General features: G+C 41.8%; 1 protein-coding gene across 4 annotated transcripts in view; it reads right to left on the bottom strand.

The window, feature by feature from the left end:
- Positions 1 to 233: 233 nt before the first annotated feature.
- robo3 (roundabout, axon guidance receptor, homolog 3 (Drosophila)) overlaps positions 234 to 19,611 on the bottom strand; it is a 143,371-nt gene continuing 123,993 nt past the window's right edge. For 3 of the 4 annotated variants that reach the window (XM_039618794.1, XM_039618791.1, XM_039618793.1), the window contains 18 exons: positions 18,078 to 18,159; positions 17,032 to 17,200; positions 12,696 to 12,862; positions 12,454 to 12,575; positions 12,087 to 12,303; positions 11,321 to 11,445; positions 10,579 to 10,762; positions 9,924 to 10,175; positions 9,460 to 9,499; positions 9,058 to 9,197; positions 8,698 to 8,979; positions 7,258 to 7,399; positions 6,547 to 6,765; positions 5,943 to 6,142; positions 5,685 to 5,792; positions 5,049 to 5,216; positions 2,980 to 3,122; positions 234 to 1,107 (listed from right to left, as the gene is read on the bottom strand). In XM_039618794.1, the coding sequence (XP_039474728.1) occupies positions 1,096 to 1,107; positions 2,980 to 3,122; positions 5,049 to 5,216; positions 5,685 to 5,792; positions 5,943 to 6,142; positions 6,547 to 6,765; positions 7,258 to 7,399; positions 8,698 to 8,979; positions 9,058 to 9,197; positions 9,460 to 9,499; positions 9,924 to 10,175; positions 10,579 to 10,762; positions 11,321 to 11,445; positions 12,087 to 12,303; positions 12,454 to 12,575; positions 12,696 to 12,862; positions 17,032 to 17,200; positions 18,078 to 18,159 (2,772 nt within the window). In that variant the 3' untranslated portion in view covers positions 234 to 1,095. The remainder of the gene's footprint in view (positions 1,108 to 2,979; positions 3,123 to 5,048; positions 5,217 to 5,684; positions 5,793 to 5,942; positions 6,143 to 6,546; positions 6,766 to 7,257; positions 7,400 to 8,697; positions 8,980 to 9,057; positions 9,198 to 9,459; positions 9,500 to 9,923; positions 10,176 to 10,578; positions 10,763 to 11,320; positions 11,446 to 12,086; positions 12,304 to 12,453; positions 12,576 to 12,695; positions 12,863 to 17,031; positions 17,201 to 18,077; positions 18,160 to 19,611) is intronic. The other variant, XM_039618792.1, reaches the window with a different exon arrangement.

The raw sequence follows: 19,611 nt of genomic DNA, 5'->3' as shown, positions 1-19,611 counted from the left end.
AAGGTTACTTTGTCATTCACTGCAACACAACACAAAAATCCAACACGCACACACAAACAGCTAACATGCAGACAAAAGGTCTTTATACCACTGATATAGTCTTTAAAAAAAGCCACTAACTGAGGCTAATGGCAACTGTGGCACGGTTAAGAAAAAAACAAAAAACAAAACAAAGCTAAAGACATGCATGCACTGTCATGCAATTCTTTCTGAAAAAAGAATGAGTACAGGCAGAGGTCATCAAATGTATTTTACTGTACATTTACAAAACAACAAGAGTACAAAAAAGTCAGTCCACAGACATTTTTTGTTTGTTTGTTTGTTTGTTTTGGAGGGAGTATATGGACATTTCATCTGACAAATGCAGCAAACAGCCTCTCAGACAGACAAGAGGGGAAGCAGAGGGATTACAATCAAACTTTCATAAAGCCTGTCTGTCTGTCTGTCTGTCTGCAGAGTGGAACACTTTGCAGCAGAGAAACCAGAGGAAACATAGAAAAATATGACATTCGTAGCGGACAACATGGCAGCAGGGATCCTGGTGGGGAAGCGCTGGGGGGCGGAGACGTCCATCTGGGAGCGAGACCCAGCTCCTTTTGGTTTTTCTGACCCTCCCCCACCCCTCATTCTCGACCAGAAAACACACTTTGTGCTTCATATTTTCTGTTGTTTTGCCATCACAACATGAGTGCAACAGTAGTTAATGCTTTTCCAAAAAGTATACATTTTGAGAAAAAAAAGTTGGCACATTCAAGAAGACGTTTTTTTTGTTTGTTTTTTTAAATATCAGAGTTTGTGTTTTTTTAATCCTCATAAATACAATATACATCTTTTACCCCTGTATCCAGAGCTCACAAAATACAGACACAGGTATTTACAAACCAAAGGTGAGGAGTGATCTGAGTGGCTCATAAATAATCGGAGTAATACCAAAAGCAGAACGTAAAGTCTGTTTACAGCAATAACACAGGTTTGAGTCTAGGTTCCTGAAACCCTAAGCTCCATGTCTTGTTCAGCTTTTTGTCTCCACAGTGGTTAGATGGGCGGGGAGCAGGAGGGTGATCGAATCATCAGAGGTACACTGATAGAATTTCTTTATCTAAATTCCTGAAAGAGAGAAATATACCATCAGTACCTTAAACAATCAGTCTCACAGTATGAGTTATCAGCACACTGCAGTACACAACTTATTCTAGCAGTAACTTAGTATAAAGGGCCAGTTAATCCATCCATGAAGATTGAATCAGTTTTTATCAAGACTGTTTAGCTGTCAGGGTGAAGAACTTCAGCCATTTTCCTCTCAGTCTGAGCCACATTTCTGCAGTAATCACCTATCTTGTAAATTTTGAGTCTGTACCACTTAACAGGAAGTTAAGTGACTTGTTGACATTTCCACGATGTACCGGAGGATGCTGAAAACAGCTTCTGGCTAAAATCTGTTTCTGGAAGCTCTGCATTAACACAAAACACATGTAAGTGTTGCAAATAATATGATGCAATGTTTAATACTCACCTTTTAATGTAAAAATTAAGCTTTCAGCTCCATGCTGATCACAGTGAAGTTGCTACTACAAAGAGGAATTCCTCTCCAAGTGGATCCTTTTTTTTTTTTTTATCATATATACAGTATACTGTTACAGTTATGTATGTAAACCAAAAGCCTGCGGGCAGCCAATCAGAAGAAAATTAGCTCAAAGGGCAGAGGAAGGTAAAACAACTTCACTAAGGGAAGTCTTTTATGTATGTAGTGTATTTTACTGACTGACAATCAACCAACATGAGGAAGAGGTAACCTAATCCAGGCTTCCTGTAACTTTATTGCAAAGGAAGATTGTGCTTTCATGTGCCTGGGAAGGTGTGAAAAAGGTCAGGGTGGGTCAGTTAGGGGCATGTGGAGCAGGGATGAGGTGTTCTTTAGTTCTCCACCGAGGGGGTGGAGAGGAATATAAGGGACCTTTGTGTGTGTGTGTGTGGAAAGAGAAAGGAGCGATTGTGCATGTGTGTCACTTTTACAAGTTGCTTTGCGACACTCTCATGTCTGATGTGCACTGAGAAGTGACCCGTGACAGGGCCATCCTTTCTCTGTCTCCTCACACATGCAGCTTTATAGTGATGCCTCGGGTTACAGCTGTAAGCTTAACAGCTACAGCATTAAAGGAATGCATCAAAGCTGCTGCACTAACCATGTCTCATAAACCACTGCCTATGTAGGTTAACACTGAATTTTGAAAATAACCAGAGTCAAAGTTGTGGCTGAAAGCTATTTTATCAATTTATTTACATAGAAGAAAATATTTGCCCTGATCCTTTTCTCCTTTTCACCTTTTCAGCATTGTGCATGGATGAAATTAATTAACACAACCTTTTCAGTTTTTTCCATGCAGTTAACCAATGCAAAACAAAGATTACACACTGAATTTACATACACTTTGAATTTCACTTTAAAGAGCTCCCATCACTTTGGATTAAGCTCCTGTTGGGTTACCCAGCTTGCTGCCTACCTACAGTAATGTCAAACTTTGTAAGCATTGCCTCACAAGCACAAATTCCCTTCAGAGCCTTCCATTCAGCTGGCACAGCGTGCTCCACCATAAAAGACACTGGCACGTCGCAAGGGAGCCTGCAGGGGGTGCATTTAAAAAAGAGTGCTCCCACAGTTAAGTGTGCCCTCAGTAGTGCACTCCAGAGAGAGCAGTGGGTGTGTAGGCTTAACATTGTTTCTTACTGTAAAGGTTTTGAAGCAAATGGTAGTGGCAGATCTGTATGAATGGGCCTGAGAGCGTGTGAGTGTGTGTGTGTGTGGGGGAGGAGTTTGGAGCCCTCTCTGAAGTGCCTTCACTTTTCAGTAATGATATGTAGATTAAACTGAATCCCATGAAGAGGCTTTGTTCTCATATTCATGAATATATAAAATAATCAATTATTAAAACCATTACAGGTACACAAAACTGTATAACTGTTTGTTTTGCATAATTTTACCTCATTGTGTTTCCTGGCTGAGTTGAGCCCCCGGGAGCCTGTGGAGCCTCTCGATGAGGAACTTCCTGTAGTTGAACAGTTACTGGACATCTGACCTCTGGAGAGGTAACCGGCCTTACTGCTGTACAGCATCATCTCCTCATCTGGAGAGACAGATGCAAATGGGAAAATAAAGGTGCATTTGGACATTTTGCAGCTGATCTGGACCACACTTTTTCAGATGTAGGCTACGTCTACACTAATCCGGATAAATTTGAAAACGGTGTTTTCGTCTAAAAACACTCCACGTCCACACTATTGTTTTCAATAGTTTCCAAACAGCTGTTCATCCACATTGAAACGCTTACGGTCCTCTATTGCGCATGCATGAAACGCAAGACGATTTGACCTGCGTTATTTCTGTCTGCTGTTTATTTACTTTCCGGCTCTTTAAAACGTCGCGGCAGAATGTCGAGGAAAAGTTTTTTAAATGGACTGACAATGAGGTGGAGTTGTTGCTGCGAGTAACACAAAAGTACAAAGTTGCAAAAGCGAGTGAGAATTAAAGAATTTGAAGGAAAGCTACCTGGAGCATGTACAAACTGATATTAATCTTTAATAGGGCTGTCAAAATTGAGAGCAAACAAAGCAACTGCTGTATAACGCCCTCCGTTATCTTAGTTTAATTGGTCACATGACTGCATCATAAGACTAAAATGCGTCATCATTTTCAAATGAAAACGTATTAGTGTGGACATGGCCGTAATCTTATTGTTTTGTCTCTCAGCTTCACTTCACTCTCAGACCTCTGGTTTACTGCTGGTTTCTAGAGTATTCAGAATAACAGGCGGAGCCTTCAGCTTTCAGGCCCCTCCTCTGTGGAACCAAGTCCCAGTTTGGATTCGAGAGACATACACCCCCTCTGCTTTTAAGATTAGGCTTAAGGCTTTCATTTTTAATAAAGCTTATAGTTAGGGCTGGATCAGGTGACCCTGAGTCCCTGTAATTACGCTGCAATAGGTCCACACTGCTGGGGGTTTCCCACGATGCAGTGTTTGTGTCTTCTTCACTCACAAATTTAACTCAGTATGTGTTTATTCACCACTCTGCATTTAATCATTAATCTCTAGCTCTCTTCCACAGCGTGCCTTTGTCCTGTCCACTCACCGCAAAAGGCCAATGCAAATGGCCGCCCCTCCCTGAGTCTCGTTCTGCTTGAGGCTTCCTGTAAATGGGAGTTTTTCCTTCCCACTGGTACCAAAGTGCTTGCTGATAAGGGGTCATCTGATTGTTGGGGTTTTCTCTATTTTCACTTTATTACTGTAGGGTCTTTAACTTACTACGGGGGTGTCCAACTCCAAGCCTCGAGGGCCGGTGTCCTGCAGGTTTTAGATGTGTCCTTGATCCAACACCGCTGATTTAAATGGCTAAATGACCTCCTCAACAGGTCTTGAAGTTCTCCAGAGGCCTGGTAATGAACTAATCATTTGATTCAGGTGTGTTGACCCAGGGTAATATCTAAAACCTGCAGGACACCGGCCTTCAAGGCCTGGAGTTGGACACCCCTGCCTTACTATATAAAGCACCTTGAGGCAACTGTTGTTGTGATTTGGCGCTATATAAATAAACTGAAATTGAATTGAATACATTTCCATCCAAATGAATTCAATAACCACACATTTACCCAGATTTATTTTTGGAGTTGGGTATGGAAAAACAACACTGAGTTTTCACATGATATTCTGTGAGGGATACACACTGCAGGATTTTTAGATTCTCCGTGCCACGCCTTTTGTTTTTGACAATGGCCAGGAGAGCTGGCTTCAGGGGTTTTTTGCAAAGTCATTTATAAAGAATGACATGTTACAAACAGACCCGCTTCACTCTCCCGTGTAACACTGCAGTGCAGTAGTGGGTCATGGTGCATCATTATGTGGAAGAGGCTTCATCAGCCGAGTGCATAAGTGCTGCCTTTTCCGCTCTCTTCTTCTGCAAGAAGCACAACATTTCCAAGACAGCCCACACTCTCTGTCCTAAATTTGATTTGTCTAACCTTAAACTGCATTATGGCTGAAATACAACACACTTACTGTCAGTGTGTCTCTGTCCTGAGCCTTTTCGCTGCTGGCTATTAATGCTATATTCGGTCCTCTCCAGGGAGGACAGGGTACCGTTTGTCACATAGTTGGCCTCCATGCACCCCTGGGGGTCCTGTAACCTGTCCTCTTCTGGGGGTGGTTCTGGAGGAGGGGGCAGGTCTAAAAAAAGAAAGAGGCAAAAGGAAAGAGCATTTAAACTTTAAGAAAGAACTTTTGTTTCCATTTTCATTTTCTTCATTGTCAGGTTTCTGTTAAAAAACAGTTTTCTTAGTTTCCATAAAATGACAGGTTTTTCTTATTTCTCTCTTTGTTTTCTTTGCTAATTGAGAAAAGTGAAGAGACTCGCAGTCTTGATTTCTTGATGGAAATTGAAATGATTATTCACTTATTAAGATTAGAGCTCTTGTTCTTGTTGCTTCCAAGGTTATGGATTCACAGTGGACTGCAATTTCAGATTTTTATTTCCATTTCCAGTGTAATCATGCTTATCCAGTAAACATATTACAGTCCGTAAACTGAGATTACAATTTCCATCCATAATCAGGAATGCCAGCCTCTCATCTTGCCTTTGTAACAGAGCTGTGGACAGTCACAGTATCTGTGATTCACATATTTGAATCTGCCCACCTCCTTGGATGTCTCTTCTGTAAGCTGAGGTCTTGGACACTTTTTTTTTCACTCTTGATTTTTGGTTGGGTGGAGTACTTGTATCAGCGGGGGAGGAGCGACTGTGCACTGTGGGTGAAAAAGGATAAATAATCAATAGCAAGGAGACGATGCAGAAGGATTACTCACATGACAAACACTAAATCAACTTTAAATCAGCTTCCAGGATGGCGGCTGCTACTCTGTATTCTGTATGCGTGTGCACGTCAGCCACTTTACCCGGTGTGGTCGTGCTGATGCTGTCTTCATTCAGAGCTGGGCCCTGGCTCTGGAGGCAGCGATGGGCAGGACTCTGGCACTGCAGCATGCCAACCTCTGATGAGCTGTGATGCTGTTGGCCGGAGAGGCTGGGGTTGGACTGGGTGAGCGGTGGGCTCAATGCCTGGGGAACTGGCATGGGACCGCAGGGTAACCTTCTGCTTTGGGAAGTGAGGGCAACATGTTACTGGAGCAAAAAATAAACTGAAGCAGAAGCTAAATCTTGTCATGTTTAGGAGTGAGGTTTACTATACAGCTAAACACATGATTTTTGGCATGATTAATAATGTGATTTTATTGGTTTCGTCATTTTATTCTGTCTGTCGCATCTGACAACAGCACTCAATTTAGCTAGGCTGCTTATCTGTAATTGTGAATTCTACTGAGAAGTGAACGGAGCACTAAACAGCGAGCAGTAAAACGACTGTGATTAGCAGAGAAACCCCCTTCATCGAAACAGTCAGAATGTGACATGATACCCCGTCAGCACATTTGCTGAACTTAAACACATTGACACAGTGCAGTCAAATGGACACAACCTTTAGAAAATACAGTAAGCACGTACCGTGACAACTGCTGGCTGTTTGATTGGTTCTGACGGGGGAGGTCATGGTGGGCTTGGGGCTCCTCGTGCGGTGACGGAGTGAGGGTGGCGGTTGACTGGTGACTGTAGGAGGTGGCTGGAGAGGAAGCGTTGTTCCTCTGAGGAGGCGAAGGTCTGTCCTCGCAGCCTTCCATCAGGTATGTCCTCTCAGGGAGGGGTGGACACCATTCCTCATCCGATCTAGATGCACAGTGAAGCAGATTACAGCTCAGCGAGGCTGTGTGCAGCTCTACACCTCGATGTGTTGCATAATTATTGTCGAAGGACAGCCTGTTTACTCAGTGATACCTTCAAATCCAACTAGCTAAGAGGCTATTTAAAGATTAATGATGTTCTTTCAAGTTAGGAGGCCTCGCCAGCGGCAAAACTGCAGGAGGCTAAGCTTCCCATTGAGTGGTACTGCAGCTATGAGTTTTGCTATGAGGCTGCAGAGTGCAAGTGGTAAGGGTCAACATTGCTAATTGTGTTTCATGGGTGGGGAAAACAGCTAAATCACTCAAGGAGTTGACCAAGGCTGAGATAATTGAGTTGTTAAGGGCAGGGCCTTAAGAGCAATGCTGGCTTTTATACTTAATGCAGCTGTTAGAGGTGACACTAAGTCTAAGTGATGATACAACAGTGTCATACTAATTCAGAGAGATGTGCATCTGAGGAGGCAGGACTGTGACTCACCCTAGGTCCATGTTCTCTGGAAGTTCGTCATCTTGCTCACACTGCTTCAGCTCTTCTATGGGCGGAGGCGGGGGCAAGGACTCCATCCAGGTCAGAGATGGGGTCTTTACAGCCTTACCCATCACCTTCTGCTTGGGCTTACCTAAAAAAATGACATAAATAAATAAATGCAGCGATTCAATTGAAGGAGAGGTTCTGGCACAATGAGCTGATTCGTCATGACCGTATTTTGACACATACCCCAGCAGGCCTGTGGCTCACAAATAGCAACACGGAGGCAGCAAAGTGGGATTTGTAGCACCACTGAGTGCATGTTGGCCAAACTGCTTCCACGAATAAATATTAAAAACAAGGAGAGCACAAACCTCAGCTCACTCTCTAAGGGAGTAGTTTTGTATTTTGTACATTTTCATTTTGTTTTCTTATGAAGTTTGCAAGAAAGGCAGATGTGAAATGTAAAAGTGACATCACTACACGCTTTTTGTCAATTTTCAACCAATATATCCAAATAAACAGATAAATAAAGTTGACCGTGATGGACCTTTGGAGAACGTAAGGCAACTTTTCATGGATTGTTAGCACAAGCCCACTCTACACCCCTACAAAGTTTTATCAGCATTCATTGAAAACTTTTCGATCAATCACGTTTGCAGATAGAACGATTGCTCTCTTTCTGTCTTGTTTTTGTGTTCCTTTATCTTTCATTGTTACCAAGTCCACTCCTGCTGTCTTGCCCAGAGTCAGATTCATCCCCATTTGGATGTGTCTTCCTGTTTTACGTTGGTAATAGTTGTTCTCCGTGTCTCAAGTTTACTTCTCCGTCTCGTTATGTCTGTTGTTGCATCCCACCTGTTATCTCTCCCCTTTTTATTCTGTGAGTGTGTGTGTTGTTTCTGTCTTCCTCTGTTCATTGTTGCATTGTCCCTCATCCTTCACAGCTGTGTGTACCCTCGCTTTGTGCCTCCCTGCTTCGAGTTTCCCAGCTATTCTATTTCTCCTTGTGATTCCGATAGCTTTTGATTCCTCTGCTCACCTTGGTTCTGTGTATTTTGGAGTTTCAGAATTAAATACTCATTTTCAATTTGCTTCTGCCTTCTGTATCTCTGTATTCAAGTCAACAAACAAGCTTTTACATAGCCCACAAAGAACAAAAACACTATCTTCTAATTAGCATTTTTCTTTTAGAAAAACAGAACAATCTAAAATCTGAAGCAATTCTGAAGGCAGCTGCAGACTGTTTCAAATCTAATATCAAGAAATGATGACAAAATATCAATGTAAATGGACTGCAGTATAAGGAAACACTGAAATCTAAAGCCATGTTTTTGGCATATTTTGGGTTTACATTTCACTGTTTCTTTCTTATTTCCTCTCCGTAATCAAAGCAACAGGAGGCAGAGATCTGTGTTTCAAATTCACAGAACTGAAATCCTTCCTCACCACTGCAGCGGTCCAGCTGGGCGTACTGAGCTCCAGATGGACCGGGCTGGGTAATCCAGTGGCCGTCGTCTTGCTGCTCACCGCCGTGGGGTGGAGCTTGTGTCTGGTTGGTGAAAGGCATGATGGAGGTGGAAGCGTAGGGAGTGGTGGAGTTGTGCTGGGCGTAGGTGAAACTGTGCAGGTCCTCGCTGGTGGCGTCAATCGTGCTGTAGATGGGACCTTCGGTGGAGCCTCCCATGCTGTACTTCTCAGTCTGATTCAGGTAGTTGGAGATGCCAGCTTCTACACAGGGATGGAGGTAGGATTTAGCAAAGCTCCTGCTTGTTGTAAGCACAGCATCACAAAAACAGACATTCCTACCGTTGTAGTATCTCTCAGCTGTGTTGGGATTGGCCGGGCAGCAGTTGACGGCCTCTTTGCCATTGTGAACCAGGTTGGTGGTGGGCCAAGAGTCTGCCAGCCATGGGTAGTTGCCCATGTTGCCCCCAAGCACTCCTTGCCTACAGAGACACTCTGGCATTAGCTGAAGTCATATTGGGGCAGTACAACAACAAGTATAACTGTCCAGATGGAATTAGAGAGTGGCAGAGAAAAAGCTGCATGCAGGCAGTGAGAAATGTGGTGTAAATTTAAAAAGATTCACAGAATATAATATCACAAAGTTCAGAGATATAATTCTAGAAATGTCTGTATGTCTTTGCTTAGCGACCCCATCCTACTAGTTCACACAGAAGCTGCACTAGTAGGATATAAACCAGTTACCTTCCATTTAGTCCTGGTCCTTCTCCATGAGGGAAACCAACTGCAAAAGCAAGAGAGACTCATGAGGAAATTATTTTGTTGTCCTACTTACAGTATCCTCCAGTCTAAATCTTATTCTTATAATGTAGAGTCAGCTGTTCTCATTTCCACCAAAAAAGCACAAAGAAGTGCATCTATGTTTTTATTTTTTGTTTTTATTTTTATGTGAGTTCATACTTAATCTTATAGTCGTGTATCAAAGCTGATACTATTGCAGTACAGAGAACAGAACCTGAATAGCAGGTATATATAAAGATTATTAAGTATCCAAGCCCAAATTTAGCCTAGGAGGGAATTACACTGCAACTATTTCTAAGTTTTCCTTTTATTTGGCTGTAAATAAGCCAATGGCAGCATTCTGGATTCGACTTCCTTCATAAGTATCATCCCAGCTTCAGGTCATCTTCATCATCCTTCATCCTCACCTGCTGGTGTGTAGGCGAAGGAGGCTGTGTAGTGGCTCAGCTCCTTCCTCTTCTTGCGGCGGCAGTAGATCCAGACACTGAATCCCATCAGGATGACCCAGCAGGCTCCTCCGATGCCTGCGATGAACGCCGGCTGCTTGACCACATCTGTAATCTGTTCAGCTAGACTCACGCTGCTCTCCTCACCACCATTGGTCTTGTCACCACTGCCTCCGCTTCCACCTGCTAATGAGGGCTGTTCAGCTGGCAGCTCTACAGGAGAAAAACCAGACAAGGAGATTTAAATGAGAGAAAACAAAAGATTATTGAACCATTTTATTTTTGGCTGGTTTGTTTAGTTTTCATACTCCAAAAAACAGCAATCAGTAAACCGTGTGTGTCTTTAATAAAGTGAAACTAAACTAAACTATTAACCGTGGACATAATTACCTCTTTAATTCTTGAATAAACCTGATGCAGGGGATGACGACATAACCTGAGATGCAGCATTAATTAGCATCTTCTAATAACTTCTAATAACAAGTTTTTGGATGTTTTAGGTATGTGATTGCTAGAGCCACACTATGGACTTCAATATTTTCCTACGTGCTCTGGGATTAGTGTCAACTTTTGCACTTTGGCCCACTTTTTATTCTCATTATTTTTGTGGACTCACTGATGAAGACGGGCACCGGCTGACTGCGAGTGCCAATCCCAGCACTGGTTACTGCTGCCACCTCCACTTGGTAAAGCACTCCGGGCATCAGGCCCTTCAGCAACGTGGACAACGTGTTTCCATCCACTGTCTTGTTACTATAGTATCGGGTCTGGTTGTCACCACCACTGCTCATGCACCAAACCTGTTTGCATACAGAAAATTTGCCATTAGCTTTTTTTTAATACTTCACATTTTAATTCAAAGATAAACTAGTTAACTACTGCCCTTTTTTGCTTAAAACTACATCAGAGTCAAATATTTTTCCTGTACCACATATAGTATCCAAGCTTCTGTATGTAAAGTTTTCTTTTCCCATTTACTCTGACTGAAGAAAACATCATACTCACAATCCACCAATTACCCGGTGTTTCCTTTTTATCTATATCTTATGGGATTAGCAGTGATTTCATAAGAGAACCGTCTTAACATTTGGGTCACTGGGTACACATTTTGTGTGTAAGGCACTACTTAAATGTCAGCTATGCTGTTTTCTTGTGTGAAGTGTCTGGGCAGTGAACGGAGAGTGGTCATTACACATTGCAGACGTGCTCCTGGGCAGTCACAGTGCTGCCCCCACTGAAGCTTTATGTAATTCAATTCAGTTCAATTTTATTTATTTCTATAGCACTAAATCACAGCAGTCACTTCAAGGCACTTTGAGTGTGAGACATGTGACTTGACTAGGCTGAGGTATGTTTACCCTGTACTCCTGGATGATGCCATTTTGCGTGTCACTGCGTGGCGGCTCCCAGGAGACACTGATGCTGGAGCTGTTGCCGAGCTTCACTGTTGACACTGTAACAGCTCTGGGAGGGGCACTGGGTACTGTGAGAGGTGGGAGACAACAGTTATCTCATTTCATCAAGATGAGCAGAGTAGTTTGAGCGCAGTAAATTATGAACATACGCCCATATAGATGCATATACATATGTATATGTGTACAAAATAGAGCATATATACAAAACAGAAATACAACCTGCGCTTGAAAAGGAGTGGGAAGAAATAACACTTGTGTGCTCCTAACCCCTTCACATATTTATAGCTAAGTCATTATTAACAAATACATAAAGCAATAAAAGAGAAGAAACATGACTATATAAGTTAATGATGTTTCTTATTCAGGCAGGTCAATCCATAAGTGCTCATGGCATATACGCCTCCTTCCTCGTGTTTTACTCTGGAGTTTGGATCAACCAATCTAACCCCTGGCTGCCAAAACTGCAGCATAAGAAGGCTGAATTTAATGAAAACAGTGATCAGTATAAATGAACTTAAATTCCAGAGGATATAAAATTAACCTCAAAATTAGATAACATAACGGAGATTCATGTGGTGTCATACAGGCTAATGAAAATGCCGTATGGGTCCTGCAGTGTCAAAGAAAACCTAGCCCAGTTTATTAGAAATACTTTTCTTTGAAGATTTCATGATTACAGACTTGTTTCTTCATTTACTAGAATTATTACCTTCTTCTGGGGTCCGGACCAGCAACGTTCTGCTATCTTTGCCCTGGAATTCATCAAAGTAGGGACGGATCTTTATCTCGTACTCGGTTCCTTTGAGCAAGCCGGTGAGGACGGTGCTGCGTTCCGAGGGGGAATTGATGTCCTGGAGGAGCCACATTCCCCCGCTGGGCCGGTAGGACAGACGGTACCCCTGGACGTACTGAGACTGACGGTCAACCTGGAAAAAATTGAGGTCAGCATTGGGGGAAGATGAGAGAAGATGACGGAACGGCGAGATGGAGAGGAAATGGAAGATTATTTTTCTCTCTTTGCTAACCCCAAATGATCCAAATGTTCCCCAAACAGAAGGGAAATATGTGCCACTCACATTCCAGGATACTCTAATGGAAGCTGCTGTTAGCATCACGGGGTCCTGAAGCTGGACAGCCACCTCTCCCAGCTCCCTCTGCACTTGCTTGTGGTCCACTCCCTGACCTGTAGGGCTCACATCTAAGGGAAAACACACACATAGAGTGGTGCTGTCAGCGCATTAACACACAACAGTCACTGTTTCTAACAACTCCAGGTGTGAGTCTTGCTATATTTGGTGAAAGGGGGGTGCAGGCTGACCTTGTGTTCTGACGGGCTCAGAGATGGGGCTCGGGTCACTCAGGCCGTAGGTGTTGACAGCACGGACGATGAACAGGTAGATGGTGTTGGGAAGAAGGCCGGTGATGGTGTGTGTCTCCATTTTAACCATGTCAGCTACAGTCTGCCATGTGCTCCCTGCTGATTGGCTGTAAAAGTACAGAAGATGAAAAAAAGTCAGATAAGCAGTGTGATATTTAGTGGCAGTATATTATTATAATCAGGAAAATGTACTCAAACTACCTAGTAGAGATGTGCACGACTAGTTGACTAGATGACTAACTGTTGCTTCTGTTGATGGTTGGTACCAGATGTACTAGTCATTTATTCTTAACATTTTAAATGATGCCCAATGTCGATAAATTGTCCCATTGTGTAACAATGGCTGCGTAACATTTGGGACAAATGTTACGCAGCCATCTGCGACCAGCTGCCATGGAGCTACAGCCCTGGTATTGTTGTATAAAACTCCATAACTCAATTAATCTAGGTCTGATCTTTTTGTTAAGCCTATTATTGTTAGTTATTTTGAAAGCAGAGGAATAAGATCAAGCAGCAGAAATGAGCTTTCTCCGAAGGGTGGATGGGGTCTCCATTAGCGATAAGATGAGGAGCTGAGTCATTTGTGAGGGATGGATGATTTATTGTTTTGTTATTGTTTTAGATTTGAACTTTTATTGAGGTAAAACTTGTTATGAACTGTAGAACAATGTGTATCATTCATAATGCATAGCACAGTGCATCACTCTTTTCAGCTGTGATTGATTAGTTTTTTGGAAGTTAATTTTTCATATTTTAGTAACGCTAAAATGTTATATTTAACTTTGTTTTTTTCTTCTTCTTCATTGTCTGCTTGGTGTATAACATGCAATGTTCATAATGCCACAAGGTGCCACAAAGTTAAGCAGCAAAGTGTGATTAATGATTGAGGAATGTGATTTATGCTTCCATATTTTCCTTATTTAGACACTTTTTGACATTGTCCATTAAACTTTTGTCAAATCTAACTTGATATCTGTCTCTTAGTTTTGACTACACAGTTACTCTCATTTTTTTCCTCGTTAAGTCGACAAAATTAGTCACTAGGAACATCCCTAATAACTAGTAATTTAATTCAGTTTTATTTATATAGTACCAAATCTCAAGAGCCGCCTCAAGGTGCTTTATATTGTAAGGTAGACCCTACAATAATACATACAGAGAAAAACCCAACAATCATATGACCCCCTATGAACAAGCGCGTTGGTGACAGTGGGAAGGAAAAACTCCCTTTTAACAGGAAGAAACCTCCAGCAGAACCAGGCTCAGGGTCAGCAATCTACTGCGACCGGATAGGGAGAGACAAGGAAGACAGGACAAAAGACATGCTGTGGAAGAGAGCCACAGACTAATAACAACTAATGACTACATGCGGAGAGGTGTATAAACACATAGTGACTAAAGAAGAAATACGCATCATGGAATCCCCCGGCAGCCTACGCCTATTGCAGCATAACTAAGGGGGGATTCAGGGTCACCTGGTCCAGCCCTAACTATATGCTTTAGCAAAAAGGAAAGTTTGAAGCCTAATTTTAAAAGTAGAGATAGTGTCTGTCTCCCAAATCCAAAAAGAAGAGGGGTCTGAAAACTGAAGGCTTTGCCCCTATAGTATAATTAGCTTGCATGTGCCTACTGCTCTTTGTCTCTCAGCATGATTACTCCAAAACTTCCAAAGTGAACTGAATGAAAGTTCCACCTGAAAAGTGGAGCAGAGAAAATGAAGAATCTCATGATACTGATGTGAAGATTCTTGTGAACTTGTGAAATACGTCAGTGACCTTGGGAGATGATACACTCTCTTAGTGCCCGTCCAGTTATTGATGCATTAATGTAAGCAAGGGTTAAAGTGCTAATAATTTTTTTGAAAAGGCTGCAACTAAAGATTATTCTGCAACCTAATTCATCTGCTGATTATTTTCTGCTTGGCTGACAAATATGCAGAGAATAAAGACCACCGGGGTCTAACCAAAAGATTAAGAAAACAAAATTAAATCATTAATAAAATCAATCATCAATTAAAAAGGGATTTTTTTTTTACCCACTTGTTCCACATACTTGCTCACACTGAGTTTGCTCACTTACAAAGAAATGATCAGTCTCTAATTTTACAGTAGTTTTTTTTCATTAATTGAGAAAATATCAACTAAAATCCAGGAAAAACAAATTATTCCCATATTTCTCCCACAGTATGAACTGAACTACAACAACAGGTAAAATAAACAAATGCTGTAAACTGATGACTAATATTCGATTTAATTATTGTATTGCATAGCATTTTCCACCATCTTAGACAGTGGCTAACAGTGGCTTAACCTTCATATTATTTTCACTATATGAACAATTTCTATATCTTCTATAACATGCTTTTCAATGTTACCCTGAGTAATTCATATTACTCAGTCATATTGTAAATCTCCTCATAATATGTTTGAATCCAAAACAGCAAAAATGTAGGGCTTATCAACAAGAAGGCAGAGTGACAAGCAGCTTCAAGCTGCTTTGTAATGCTGACTTGATGTGCAGCCTCATAATTAACCAATGCATGGGAAGCTCTCTGGGCAAGAGCATGATCTCTTTTTGGTTTCCTCTAATATTCAATTCAATTTTATTTATATAGCGCAAACTCACAACAACAGTCGCCTCGAGGTGCTGATATTATTTATGAAACAATAGCAGATGTAAGCTGAAGTTTTGCAGCTCACATAACTTTGTGCTTGAGAGATCTTCTCCCAGTGATACTATTTGTTGTCCTGATGAATAATGTAATTGGGCTTGCAAGAAGGCACAGCTGCTGACATAAAATGAGGGCATGTTGTTGGCCTTGTGGCACTACCCCAGACAGATGCATTATTCCACCACCGCCAACCACAATCCCTCCTCCTGCTGCCTTTCTCTGTTCCTCTGTGAATTTACTGTCACCTTGGCAGAGAGGCAGTCACAAAGGCCTCCTCAACCATGAACTACCTTTATACTGAATTCTAACAATTAGACCAAAGAGGGAAGTGGCTCAAGAATACTTGAGTGTGTGTGTGTGTGTTTGAGTGTGTATTCATATCTTCGTGGGGACCAAACATTGGAAGTTTACTATACTTAGGGGACCAACAGCCCTTATGTGAACCAAAATCCCGGTCCTCACAAGTTTGAAGGCATTTTTTAGACTCAAAATTTGGTTTTAACGTCAGGGTTACAGTGTGTGTATGTGTGTGTATGTGTGTGTGTGTGTACAACACCCAGAGCACTGGATTCAAGGCAACTTTATAGTGGAAGAGATACTCAGGTGTACACAAGAGAAAATCGATACAGCATCAACAGGAAAATGGAAAGTGTGCCTTTGTGCATTAAATAAACCCTTACACACCACATACGGCATAAGCAGACATACTAGTGCTCCTACAAACAAGCCTTAGGACCTCAGGCAAAGAAATGTTATTGTAAACATCCCAGTGGTCCCCTCCAGCTGCTTTAGAGAAAACCCGTTTGCTTTATTCCAAAATGTTCAGGCGTTGCCATGGGATACAGTGGACGTCTGGATCTGATTAAGCACTGCCGGTGTCCCCATCTTTATCAAATTGGAAGGACATATTTCATTCGCCTATCTTCATCTAGAGGCTTCCTTCCGAACCACCCGTCCTGTTTAGCTAAATTTATTCTGGGTCTAATTAATCCAAGGCTGACCTCCGCTCAGGTGAAGATATCTGTAAGGTTCTGTGGAGGTCCATTCAGATTTAGATAAGCCACAAGAGAAAAGACAAGATTATTTTAGGTTGTTAATCAAGGTGTTTTTAGCGACTTATCAACGACTTGTCATCAAATTAATAATATTATTATTTCCAGATTATTATTCAGTTTAAGTTGGAGTCACATTAAAGAAACTGTGGCTAGAATTTCAGTATATCTTGGTTTCAAAAGGAGCACGGCTTCTGCAGAAAAATCCTAAAACTGTTAAATAAAGAAGACAAATGTAAATGGACTTGTACTTATATAGCACTTTTCTACTCTGAGCACTCAAAGCATTTTTTAACTTCAAGCTTCACACAAACACAATGATAAAAATGCTCTTTTCTGAAATTCACACACACGCTGATTGATGCATCGGGGCCTACTTGAGATTCAGTATCTTGCACAAGTATACTTCGCTATACAGAGTCAGGTATCAAACCACCAACCTTCTGATTGGTAGATAACCCACTCTATATCCTGACACACAACCACACGTGAGAAGTGCAAAAAGTATAAGGGAAATGAAGAGCTCTGGATTAACATAGCAATGTCAAGTTACCTGAAGGCCTCGATGATGTAGGAGGTGACAGCAGCTCCTCCCTCATGGGCATTGGGTTGCCAGGTCAGAGAGACACTGTTCTTGGACACATCTGTGACTATGGGCTTATGTGGTGGGCCCGGTAGCTGGAAGGGCTCAGTGGCCTGAGCTACCGACACGTCTGCACTCTCTGAATGGAAAAGGAAGCAAACAGGAAGGAGGAGGAGTAGCAGGAAAGGTGGAAGAGAATAGTGCACATTTAATTATTACAGCTGCCTTTAGTGCTACTGTTTCATTATGTCCTCTCTGTAGTCCTGCTAATGTTGTCTGAGCATTAGCATCCTTATCGCCGCAGGTGGAGCTCCTCACTTCTAACAGACTTTGTGATTTTGCTATTAGACCCGAGCCAAGTGTTCTGACACTAATAGTCAAATAACAGACTTAGGTGTTATCAGAGTAGCTTGTTAAGTCGTTAAAGGCTTCATTTAATGTCATATAAACAAATCTTTTACTGCTTGAAATATTTTATGTGCTAATGCCCGCTCCACTGCAGAGAAGGTAAAAAAGGGCAGAGCCACACAAAGCACTTAAATAAATGGGCCGTTTTAAGACAGATGATATCTCACATTTGCACCCCAAATGTGGTCATCAGCATATTCTCACCTTTGCTTTACCTCTCTTGCCTTTTCTCATCACCCCAGGATTCACATGCATACACTTACTGACATTTAGATTTGCAGTTGGCTCAGGAACAGCAGGGGCTAAGTGCTTTAATTAGACCCAGCTACTTGTTTCATTTAAGCAATTACACAGACATGAGGAACACTACCTACACTCTGGCTTTTTACAGTGAAGTCACACATCCTACACTCAGTCACAGCTGATGAATTTTAAGTTACCCACATTTAATAAGGAGACATTTAACAAGTGACAATCAGCATTACTATTTTTAAACAGCACTTCATGTACATCGACGTTTTCTTTCTCGTCATATGCAGCAGTGTTATATGCAGCCACTTCATAGAGCTTCCATTTGCATGTATTTAAATCACACAGAGACAATTTACCTTTGACTGTGAGCACTCCACTCCAACTCGTCTCTCCGCTGGAGCTGCTAGCCAGACAGGTGTAAACCCCAGAGTCCGTTTCCTGGCAACAGTAAAATGTGTATCATTAGTTTATTGTGCATGCGTGTGTGAGAGTGTGATACTGTGGTAATGCACCCATTACCAGTGATTGAGACTAAATGTCATATCTCTCCAACCAGACTGTTTGTGCACAGAGTGCTGAGCAGTAGGAAGTTGGTGCGGATGCAAAGCTTTTGGAGCAGGGAGATTTTATTAATGCAAAGCCAACCAGGTAACTATACCTTCAATGCACTTTCACAGTACAGGAAAATGTGCTTATTACTGTCAACTTGTAGCATCATGCAGATCCCATTTGTGACTATATGTCTAAAAAAGATGCACCTTCTTTTAGCTTTGTGTATATACATGTCTAAAGACCTTTTGAAAAGTAGAATACAGAACAATGTTCCCTTAATCAATCTGCCGCAAGGGTGACTTTCTCTCATTCAGCCCTGGGCCACTTAGTGCCACTCTTCTTTTTATTCAGGTACCATGAGGAAGAGTGGAAACCTTTCAGCCCATCTTGCTGACTCATTGTGTTTGGACAAGCTCTTGTGGTGGGCCAACATAAAAGTAGATATGAAACATACTTAAAGTTATCTGAAGGCACGGTTTTCAAATTCCTGCCTCTCCCAACTTACATTACTATAAGGCTAAACTAGTTTAGGTCAACATTAGTTTATATTAATGTTGCCACAGAACAATCTGTCATCAAAGACCTAAGAAATACTAAAGTGTGATTCATCCACTATTAAGAACAACTATAAAAAACATCTAGGTCTGTTTTCAGCTACAGTCTCATTCTGGCAGAGACAGCCTGGAAGACTAGCTTTTCCCATGTGTTGTCTGTTACACTGGCTGATGATACCCAAGGCCAAGGCTGCCATTCTAGCAGACGTGCCACAGCACGTTTCCAATGAAAGCCATATTAAACCACCCAGAGCAGATGAAGAGGGCAGCAAGTGAGACACAGTAAAAGCGCAGACAAATAAGTGAAGTTTCAAAATAAAAGACAGCATGCCCATTAAACATTATTCACTTCATTATGATCTTTTGGAGCAACACCAGCACGTCCTCAAAAGTCTGCTGATGCCTGGAGTTCTTTAGAGAGGAGGCTTCTGCCCTTTGACTAACATTCATACTTGTGATGTGTTGAAAATGCAGCACGATTGTTACTGTAAGTGAGACAGCCATTGCAACTTTTTCAAAATAAAGAGTACTGAGTGAGTCATAAGACCAACACATTCATATGTCATGAGATTCTTGGAAGGACGCTCATGTCTGAAAGCTGTGCTTCTTTTAATGACATCTTCTTCTGACAGCAGCACAAAGTCACTGGTGTGCTGATTGATGGAACAACTTACAGATGAAGTTTAAAGGCACATGGGGCCACATGGTAATTCAGATGGAGGTCATTAGTATTGTTCAGATCTATAGTGACATCCTACAAGCTTTGTCATCTACAGTTCAGTAC

This window comes from Oreochromis aureus, linkage group 10 (assembly GCF_013358895.1).
Source record: "Oreochromis aureus strain Israel breed Guangdong linkage group 10, ZZ_aureus, whole genome shotgun sequence".
Taxonomy (NCBI): Eukaryota; Metazoa; Chordata; class Actinopteri; order Cichliformes; family Cichlidae; genus Oreochromis; species Oreochromis aureus.
Note: the sequence above shows the minus strand (reverse complement) of the source record. Positions and strands in the feature narration are given on the sequence as shown.